The 10,341-nt window shown below is 34.6% G+C and overlaps 2 protein-coding genes across 2 annotated transcripts; one reads left to right on the forward strand and one right to left on the reverse strand.

Moving 5' to 3' along the window:
* Positions 1-1,209: 1,209 nt before the first annotated feature.
* Positions 1,210-4,411, reverse strand: LOC125217090 (rab GTPase-activating protein 22-like). The gene is made up of 12 exons (XM_048118914.2): positions 4,184-4,411; positions 4,014-4,109; positions 3,822-3,925; positions 3,611-3,747; positions 3,276-3,368; positions 3,070-3,192; positions 2,908-2,996; positions 2,719-2,824; positions 2,544-2,641; positions 1,965-2,210; positions 1,505-1,588; positions 1,210-1,436 (listed from the first exon to the last, which is right to left on the reverse strand). Exons 1-12 carry the CDS (start codon positions 4,274-4,276, stop codon positions 1,380-1,382), a joined length of 1,326 nt encoding a protein of 441 aa, XP_047974871.1. The 5' UTR covers positions 4,277-4,411; the 3' UTR covers positions 1,210-1,379.
* Positions 4,412-5,609: 1,198 nt separating this feature from the next.
* Positions 5,610-6,847, forward strand: LOC125212729 (early nodulin-like protein 9). Its single transcript, XM_048112967.2, has 2 exons — positions 5,610-5,838; positions 6,175-6,847. Exons 1-2 carry the CDS (start codon positions 5,646-5,648, stop codon positions 6,633-6,635), a joined length of 654 nt encoding a protein of 217 aa, XP_047968924.1. The 5' UTR covers positions 5,610-5,645; the 3' UTR covers positions 6,636-6,847.
* The last annotated feature ends 3,494 nt before the right edge of the window (positions 6,848-10,341 follow it).

Raw genomic sequence — 10,341 nt, forward strand, 5'->3', positions numbered from 1 at the left:
CTGTTTCAAGTACTCGTGGTCTTTAGCTTCGTTACTTTAGTTTCTGACTTTGATTTGCTGGATTCGGACTTATTTCCACATATTATGGAAGTTTACGTTGGTTTTGTTGGATCTTGTTGAGTTGATGTTGTTCGGTTGCTTTTCTATTTCGTGATTGTTGATTGTTGGATGTTTGGAGCTGAGATCTGTTGGATTGTTGTTGGAAGATGTGGATTTACGTATGGAGATGTTGGGATTTGTTAAATCGTGGTGGATTTGAGTTTGTTTTTGGCAGATCTGGTGTTTGCTGTTTATATTCTGCATGATTATGGCTATTTTCTATCTGTTTTTGCATCCACTAGGTCCAGTAGCTTAGATTTGTCAGTTTAGGCTTTGATTTCTTGTTTAAGCATAGATTCAGAACTTGCTCTGTTTTTATGGTGTTAAATGCTCTGTTTCTTTTTTATATTCTCGTTTGATTCATGAAGAAGATGAAGTTTGTTGGTAGTTAGGATCAAATCTGCTTTTGTATATGCTTTCTGCAGCTTTTCCACAACCTGGTCGTTTAAGGAATTGGTCCCCACTTTCTGTTGAGTCTTTGTTTGTCTAATTTAATTTAGGAAAGTCTGTTTAGTCCTTCAGCCCCAGTTATTTAAAACAATCAAAATTTCGTTTCTCAAGTCATCATGGATGTTCCGTACACTCTTATTTCCTAGACCCAGTAGATAGAGTAGAGTAATTTTAATTTCTCAAACCCAGTAGTTTTAGTTCTCGACCCACAAATTGCATGGCAGCAGCCAACCCCCTCCCAAAACATCCCAAATGCAATTTCGTAGCACATTCGTCCTCGTGGGATCGATCATTTACTTCCATGTACTAGTTGTAGTATAGTGGGTTGAGGTTTTTGAAGAAGTAGAGTGCACCCAACGACCTCTTTTCGACGGATTCATGATCCCCTAGACCCTGTGATCTAGTAAATCCTCTGGACATATGATTTGAGAATTACCAAACACACTGCACACTCTAATCTACATCTCTTCAAAAACTTAAATTCATTTTTGTATTTTTTACATAATAACACCGAATATGAGTGTATATTGTAGCAGCTGTAAAAATTTATGAGACATATACTGAAAAATGGTGTAAATTTTGAATTTGGTGTAAATAATTTGAGTAAAAATTACTTTTGATGTAAATATAGGTTTGAGTTTGGTGTAAATGATTGGAAGGCCTAAATTATAGTTGGAAAATACTCTAGGTGAAGATAACCAAGATTTGTTTTGATATGTTACATGTATATGCATTATAATCGTCATTTTTGATTCAAAAACCAAGATTGGTGAATCGCCATAGTATACAAAAAATTATAACAATGGCATTCTTTTCCTCCGAGTTGTTAATTACTTGGCAAATGCAACAAAAAAGCTGAATTTTTGGCCTCCATCACCCGCTTTCACCTGCAAAAAATATGGTATCAATCGATCTATGTAGGAAAGAAGATTGATCAAGTACACTCCCTACATACCTTCTTCAGATACTTCTTGTGAAGCTTCACCGCGCCCGCGCACGCCTTCTTAGCATCGATGTTGCCAGTGATGTCGTTTAATATCTGACAAGGAAAGAATTGTGATAAACAAACAGGTGTTTCTATTATTTATGAAAATTGATACATGTGTGAGTCTTCTTGCCATAAAGATGAAATTTGCAGTATGAGTTTATCTTTTTGGTTATTTTCTAGTTTTGGATTTAATTTCAAAATTATTTTGTTTGTATCAAATTCTATGAGTTTATCTTTTCTTTTCTAATGAATATTAGGATTTTTTTTGTCTATAGATATGCCTTATTTTTAGTTTTAATGGTAACTTTTTTGGAAAATTTAATAAAATAAGAATTAGAAACTTGAGTTTCTCTATCGATTATTTGTCTATCTCAGTTCCCCTCATATGTTCAGTCATTCTCAAGAGCAATTTAGCATAAAAACTGACCTTAACAACGTCGTCCAAACCCCGGGCCTCTGCTTGCAACTTGGCACTCTTTTCCTTGAGCACGCTGGCCACGAGGAAAACCGATATGGGGAGAGGTGCCGCTGCCGTTCCGTTTCTCATATTCTCTCTCTCAAATTTCCCACATTGCCTCTTTGACTTGGTCTTCCCTTTGTTACCGTCTCGTCCGTCCCCTTCGTCCTCATATGTCGCAAATAGATCTGGATCGTACTCGAGAGCCCACATCATCTGTTTTTACCGAACCAAGAAAACCTAGTGAGGCTAAACCCTAAATTACATACTCCCTTTGCCCTCCATTATGTGCTCCAGTTTTCCATTTTGGTCCGTCTTTTATTAATTGTCTCACTTCACTTTTACTACTTTTAGTAATGGACCCTACGTTCCACTAACTCATTTCCCATCACATTATATTATAAACTAATATATAAAAAATAGAACCCACATGCCAGTAACTTTTTCACCTCAATTTCTTTTACATTTCTTGAAACCCGTTGGGCAAAGTGGGACACATATTGGGGGACGGATGGAGTAAACAAACAAAGAAAGTCAAGAAAAAATGACCTCCCAAAGGTATAATGAATCAGCAAATGAGAATTCTCGACGAAACAAAACCATAAGCATTCGGACAGCAAACAAATAATCACCTCCACCTAGTGTTTCTGCTCTCAAGAAAAAACACTAATTAGATTTAGTGACTCCACAACATATTAATCAAGACAAGATTTAATTTATTTACCTAAGTGTTGATGGAGTTTAGGATCAATAACTTTTGTAACTGTAGCAAGATTACATAGCTGTGACTCCACACCTACTGACCTCTCAGTACATCTAAAATTTCCTCGCTTTAGAGGAAATTATAATGTTAGCCAAACTATTCATTAGGAAATTAATTTGAAAGAAATTAAAGAGTAATTAAAAGTTGTACCAATTTTCGCATCACACGTTCAAAACACCAGAAGGCATCAGCTTCATTATCAAGAAGCATGATTATGGGAGAGCAAAGATCACTCATACCTGCTCACATGTCGAAATAACGAAATTTGGTGGCGAAATAACGATAAGCGTTACGTGGAAGGAATATACCAACCTTGGCAATATCCGACGTCTGCATCTAACCATGCGTAGACGGATAAGATGTCCCAAAGTCTAGATAAATTTTCTTCCTTCTCGTAAAACATAAGAGTCCGATCAGTACGGACCACATCAAGACCTGACATTCATTATCGACATAAGACCAAGATATAGATATATTTGACGATCACAAAAAAAGAGTTGATTAAGACAAGGAGCAACCTATTTGATGTAAGGTAAGTTTCCAATCAATTTCTCTCTTGTCCATAGGGCCATCCTCCAAAGCTTGTTTTTGTAAATCGGGAGGCGAATCGCCTGTTTTTGACAAGATATAAGGCATTAGTAATTAAGATGCACGGATGTATGATCAGTTGATAACTTTCTTACAACTATGTCAACAATCTACGTTATAGATATCAACACGAAAACATTTGTATGTCAACTAAATGTAGATAACATACAAATGTCTTCGTGTTGATATCTATAATGTAGGTTGTTCACATAGTTGTTCGTTATCAATTTATGATCTAGGGTTAGGGAAGCAAGTTCTGGTTTACCATAAATTTGGCTGATTGCAATGGGATCTTGAGTAGGTTCACCGGTATCGGTTATAATCGGTGCAGTCACGTACCGTCCGCTTCCGATCAAGGAAAACATCTTCTTACACAATTGTTTCAAGATTTCATACTTGACTCTGAAAATAAATCAAAACATTCATGCATATGTATGTAAGAAAGAAAAACAGATGTACTAAGAAGCAAAAGAAACCTTCGATTCTCTCGTGTTTGTTCCCTTTCTTCATACGTGCTATTAGGGTCAAAGCTACCCAACAAGAACTCCCATACTTCACCTCGAATCGAGGGGTGCACCCCCTATTTCGTTCGTTCGACACCAACAAATCAACATACGACATAAACAAACAAGCCAATGAAGTAGACATGATCAAGAAGGCGTACGGACCCCATGTTGGATACGTTCGAGTATTTTGCTTATGTCAAGATAGCCTTCTGGTGAGAAAGCAGCATTCCATTTGCGAATGCTTAATGTTTTTCCAGTCTGACACGCATGTTAATTACGCGAAAAATACATATAAAACAGAGAGAATAAAGTAAGAGAGAGGAAATGCAGACCTTGATTCTGAACTTGCTTTGTGGAACACTAGCAGCGCATTCAGGGCGCACCTCATAATATGAATCAGCAGGGATTCCAGGATCTCTCCACATTCTTCAGAAATGGAAAAAAAAATGAAAGAGATAATCCTTTCCTACAAAAAAGGGAATGTAAAAAAGAAAAAAGAAAAATGAAATTATATGGAATAGGGTGAATAAAAGTTGAAGGAGAAAAATGGGTACAACAAAATGGAGGCCTCCAATGTTGAAACCAAATAACAGGTAATGAGAAAGGTGGCTTTGCAAAAGGGTACACCCAAAAATGCCGCCCACTTTTATGCAAAATCTTTCATTCTTGCCCAACCACAATAGGGGAAGCTATTATTTTTAGTCATACCTTCCAATTTAATTTAATTTAATTTAATACGATAAATAACAAACCGAATGTAGTTTATACACAAATTGAATACAATGCCAACAATTTTCTTATATACTCAATTCATCCCATAAAAATAAAGACATTTTCCATTTTTGTCCGTCTCATCGAAATATTTCATTTTCATTCCCATTACTCACATAAATGAATTTATTTACAACTTATACTACTAGGGTCTACTATTAAATACTAATAATAAAGTGGGTCCCACGCATTATCCACTATCAATATTTTAACTGCTACCATTCTCCTTATCTCTTTTTACTTTTCAAACTATACATTAATTCTCGTGTCATCCCAAATGTCTTTATTTTTTTGGGATTAAAGGAGTATATACATTGAAGAAAGTTTGCATGACACTGATATCTTAATACTACTACTACTATTTTATTTCATTTAAAATTTATTTTATTGAAATAAAAAATAATCCAACACATTGCAGAAATGATATTTTTGCTGTAAGTACCTTTCACTAAATACACAAATATATGAGTTCTATAATGCTAAAGCAAAATACACAAAAATAAATGCAAGGTGTGCAGCTGGAATCAATAAGTCAGATATTTGAATCACATGTCTAAATAAGCGAGGCCTTTGTGTTGTGCAGAGAAGACTTGAAAGTATAGATGATAGCAGTGATCTTCATAGGTATCCACATTTTGTTTTGCTAATAAAAAATATTGAAGATCGGTTTTCTCTACTTATGTTCATACGCTTGGCCCATCAACTAATGCTTTGTTTTAAATGGGCTCAATCAAGTTGGGCCTCACAATTATACTCTGCATGGCCTTTAGTAGAAGAATCCGATCAAACTTGGCAACATATGAAGATACCATTTTGCAAAGTGGAAGCTAAGCACAAACCAAGTAAATAAAACATTCCAAAAAGCAGCGTTATGCTTTGCACTGCACCCCAAGAAATCAAAAGAGGAATAATATCAAAACTTCAATCCCACTCTACCTCCCATAAAGCTGGCCCAATCTCCTCTACAAAAACCTCACATCCCAAAATCATTCAACCAACCTTCTAACTCCTTGTACTTGTAAAATGGCCTCAAGGAACCAACAAGTCGCCCGTGTCCTCGGCCTCGTGAGCGTGTGGCTTCTCTTGCAGCAGAGCTCTCACGCATTCGAATTCAGAGTGGGAGGCTCGCAAGGCTGGGCAAGTCCCTCCGACCCCAATGCCTCCGTCTACAATTACTGGGCTCAACACTCCCGATTTCAAATCGGTGATTCATTGCGTAAGTCAACTCATATATGTTGAAACCCTAATTCTTGTCTGTCCCATATCGACTTGTTAATGATTTTGTCTTATCTATATCATGGGCGGGCCCAAGTGAGAGGAGAGGGGCTAAAGCCCTCATGATATTATTTTTTTTCATTTTTCTGATAATTTATTTTGAAATTTAACAAGTTTAGTGTAAATTATTATGTAAAAGCCCCTATAAATAATCTAAGTTACTCAAAAATATACTAAGATAAAATTAAGAAATCTCATCCCTTATGAAAAAATATTTTTGAGTCCGCTCCTGATCTATAGATTGACTCATTTCTAATTAATACGAGTATGAGTGCAGTTTTCGTGTATTCATCGGATCACGACTCGGTCCTGCGCGTAAGCAAGGAGGACTATGAAAGCTGCAACACGGAGAAGCCGCTCGACAAGTTCACCGATGGCCACACGGTCTACAAGCTCAACGCATCGGGGCCGCATTACTTCATAAGTGGTGTAGCTGATAATTGCCACAAAAATGAGAAGTTGATAGTTGTTGTGATGGCTGATCGGAGCAAGCATGATTCCAATGGAACTCACTCTCCCTCACCCTCGCCCTCACCCACGCCCTCGCCACCCGAGGACATGACTCCCCCGTCCCCGGCCCCTGCAGGGGAGGAATCTCCTCCTCCCCCACCTGCGGAGGAGAGCAACCCAACCCCGGCTCCATCTGAGGAATCTCCTCCGCACAAGAATGGGGCGGGATCGGGTGTGGTGGGGAGCATTGCGCTTTTCTTTGCTTCCTCATTTGCATTGGCTCTTTGAAGTTTGAGGTTTGGAATTGAATATGTATTTTTTTTTTTTTTTTTTGGGTAAGGTTTGGAGTTTTTGGCTTGTTTTGTTTGGTGGTAGATTCATTGTGTGTTTGATGCACTTATGGGAATAATAAGGCGAGTGTTCGCAATTAATTGCCATGTAATTTGTGTATTGTATTGATTTGTACGAATGAAATAAATTCTTGTATTTGTAATTCTTCACTTGATTGTGCATCCGCGATTATTGATCAATGGCAGTCACAACTCACTAGATTCAGCCTAATAGCTTGCTTGTTTTATTTTAAAATGTCACGTATTGGTTTAAAGTATGTTAGACTTTTATATCATGGAATTAAAGATGTAGAACTAAAACACTAAAAAAATAATTTTATTGAGGACTTGAGCCCCTAGTGATATGGATCCGTCCATGCATAATGCACATAAACATACACACGCGGCACACACAAACATAACATGCTGACACACATTACACATACAAAATATAATAAAATCCGCTGCTGCACACAAATGTATAATATTCCCTCCATCTTTAAAAATTTGTTACAAATTTTTATTTTCGTCCGTTCCCAAAATTTTGTTAACTTTAATTTTTATCATTTTTTAGAGTAAATTCCACATTCCACTCACATTTTATTATAAAATTAATATATAAAAGTAGGATTCACATTTTATTAACTTTTTCGACCCACTTTTATTACATTTATTGAAACTCATGTTGGGTTGGGGACGAAGGAAGTAACAAATGTACATGTACAACACACAATTCACACACTATACGCACATATACTCTCATAATACATACACTTCTAACTCATTCCTAATTAGACTAAGTTATATCTCCAGGAATACGATATTAGTATAGTCTTGGGTAAACAAGAATATCGTATCCACATAAGACTCTTGTATCAAGTTAGTTACTGCAATCCAACTTTCATCAATGTCTAAACAACCATTAAAGAGTTTTGTGTTATAAACTAATAATTGAAATCAATTAAAAACGTAAATAATAATGATTGTAATACGGGGGACGACGGGAGTACATACATATAAAATACAATCACATCAATATATCAACACTTTCCCAATAGCATATCAACTATGAACATCATAATATCAATATTCAGTAAATTAAACATATGTAGCATAAACAAATGTTAATATAATATATTAAAAATTGTCAAACCCCAACTCTGACGTATATTCTTCTGATAAAATAAGTCTATAAACTTTTAAATCAATTAATCCACCTGTCAAATAGGTAATGCACATATTAGGTAAATTCAAAAATCAACCAACAATATACCTTTCAAAACACTCTGAACTATAGTTAAACTCTCTCACCATTCTATGTGTTAATTTATCTATATGCAAAAATTATGAGAAAAAAAGTTGGTTGCCAAGATGCATTAGCCGTCAATCTCGATAATATGTGGAGTTTGTATAAATCATGTCAACCGAACATAGCAATCAACTACATAAAAGATGTAAAATTAAAAATGTTATTTATACCCACGTGATTATAAGTGATAATAAATTAAACTTTTGATTTCATCTCCTGATCCAGAGACCTCGATTCCTTTGAAAACCTCTTATTTTCACTCGTTTTATTTTTCATCTTTTGCTAATGGTTCATATTTGCATAACTGATATTTTCTTTCTCGAATCCCTCTTAATTTTCTTTCAGTCCTTCTCCCCCCAAAAATCCCCTCCCAACATACGTGTACCTACGAAAGTCGGCTGCTAATTTGAACTCACACCTAACCAGTGTCATTCTAATTCTCTTTCTATTCATTTACGTGTACATCATCTAAATTAGGAGGAAAACTGAGTCATGTACAATATTAGAATATTAATCAAATAAAGATATCAAGTAACTAGAATATAGATATAAGTGCTGCCAGCCTGCCAAAGATAGTGTATTTTTATTATTTGAAAACCGACACGCATTCACATGTATATACATAGCCTACTACAGTTTGGCTATTCTTATTCCACACGCACATATGATATAAACATGTACTCAGTCTGTTTCATTCAAAATAACTATCTTTTTTATTTTTTATTTGTCCTAATTAAGATTATCATTTTCCAATTTTGGAAATAACCTCTCGTCTCCTCTCTTTTCATTAAAATATTGAACTACCTTTTTTCTCTCTACTTTATTCCACCTAACAACACTTCATAAAATCTCGTGTCACTCAAAAATATGATCATCTTAAATAAAACGGAGGGAGTATTATATTTTTCTTTCTATTTAACTTTTTTCTAAAGTTCATACTATCTATATACATATATTTGTACTTTACAAATACTAATCCTACATGTGTACATTATATACATTTTAACAATATAAAAAGTATAATAGTCAGTTATAATAATAATAATAATAATAATAATAATAATAATAATAATAATAATAATAATAATAATAATAATAATAATAATAATAATAATAATAATAACATTCAAAGATAATAAAAATTACATAATTATACAAATTGACTTATGATTTAAGTTAGGGATGCCAAAAAATATTAATATAATGACATGAATATATCAATACACTAAAACAATATATCAACATAGTATGTACTATGAATGTGTTAATATCATTTGACCAATAAGAAAAACTGAACCATATGAATTGACAAGTACTCCCTCCGTTCCTGATTAATTATCACTTTTTTCTATTTCGGTCCGTCCCTCAATAAATGTCACACTTCATTTTTACCATAAATGATAAGTAGGTCTCACATTCCACTAATTCACCTCACTCATATTTTATTATAAAACTAATATAAAAAAGTGGATTTCACCTTCCACTAACTTTTTCAATCAAGTTTTCTTTACATTTCTTTAAAATCCGTGCCCGGTCAAAAAATGACAATTAGTCGGAGACGGAAGAAGTATATCATAGCAGTATGTATGAATATGTTCACATTAATTTGTTGGCTGGGATTGTGCTATTGGTTAATTGACTTGCAATCTTTTACTGTGTCTTTGATTGTTTTCTTTGTTTTGTTGTCATTGTGTATATAGAGATGGATCTGTTCCTAATGGTCGCACTCTATAGTATAAATCGTTATTGTCCAACTTTTTGCTAAATGAATGATTAATTATGACTTATTTAATTCTTTATTATTGTATGAAATGAATTCATAAACGTAAAGTTATATTGTTCCATATTATATTAGTCCATCAGCTAATTAGTATTTATATCTTCATCCATACAGTACGTTTATTTTAAGGAGATGGAGTTCAAAATTTTTCAATCACAAAGACAAAAAAAATTATTTAATGAGATGGTTTGACCTTTAAAAATTTTGTCTGCTTCTATTATTTCTTAACAATATGTTTAAAACAAATTAGTCTAGGAAAAAGCAAAGTTGATCTTGCTCTCCTAAGAAGGACATGAAATTATTAAGAAGTTGGCTAGGACAAGAAATTGTCTCTATTTTCTTGATAAGTTGCTAATTATTCCATGCACAGCATAGGCATTGTTCATCAATATCAACGAAGTACTAATATTCTAAACATTACGGGTGTCGAAACGGGTAGCGGGTATTGGGTACCCGCACACCCGACCCGATACCCGTCGGGTGTCCGCTACCCGACAGAAATGGGTAACGGATCGGGATTGGGTAATCATATTTTTGGTTTTGCGGATATTGGGTATACCCAATAATCCCAAAAAA

This window comes from Salvia hispanica, chromosome 3, assembly GCF_029641045.1.
Source record: "Salvia hispanica isolate PSC_SH4W2 chromosome 3, Shi_PSC_v1, whole genome shotgun sequence".
NCBI lineage: Eukaryota > Viridiplantae > Streptophyta > Magnoliopsida > Lamiales > Lamiaceae > Salvia > Salvia hispanica.

Excerpts from the sequence above, each read along its gene's own strand:
- LOC125217090 (XM_048118914.2), bottom strand. The coding sequence starts at position 4,276 with ATGTGGAGAGATCCTGGAATCCCTGCTGATTCATATTATGAGGTGCGC. Across the intron at positions 3,369-3,610 it reads TGCAATCAGCCAAATTTATG|GCGATTCGCCTCCCGATTTA; the intron begins GTAAACCAGAAC and ends TGTCAAAAACAG. Across the intron at positions 2,825-2,907 it reads AACGTGTGATGCGAAAATTG|CGAGGAAATTTTAGATGTAC; the intron begins GTACAACTTTTA and ends TTTCCTCTAAAG.
- LOC125212729 (XM_048112967.2), top strand. The coding sequence starts at position 5,646 with ATGGCCTCAAGGAACCAACAAGTCGCCCGTGTCCTCGGCCTCGTGAGC. Across the intron at positions 5,839-6,174 it reads TCAAATCGGTGATTCATTGC|TTTTCGTGTATTCATCGGAT; the intron begins GTAAGTCAACTC and ends GTATGAGTGCAG.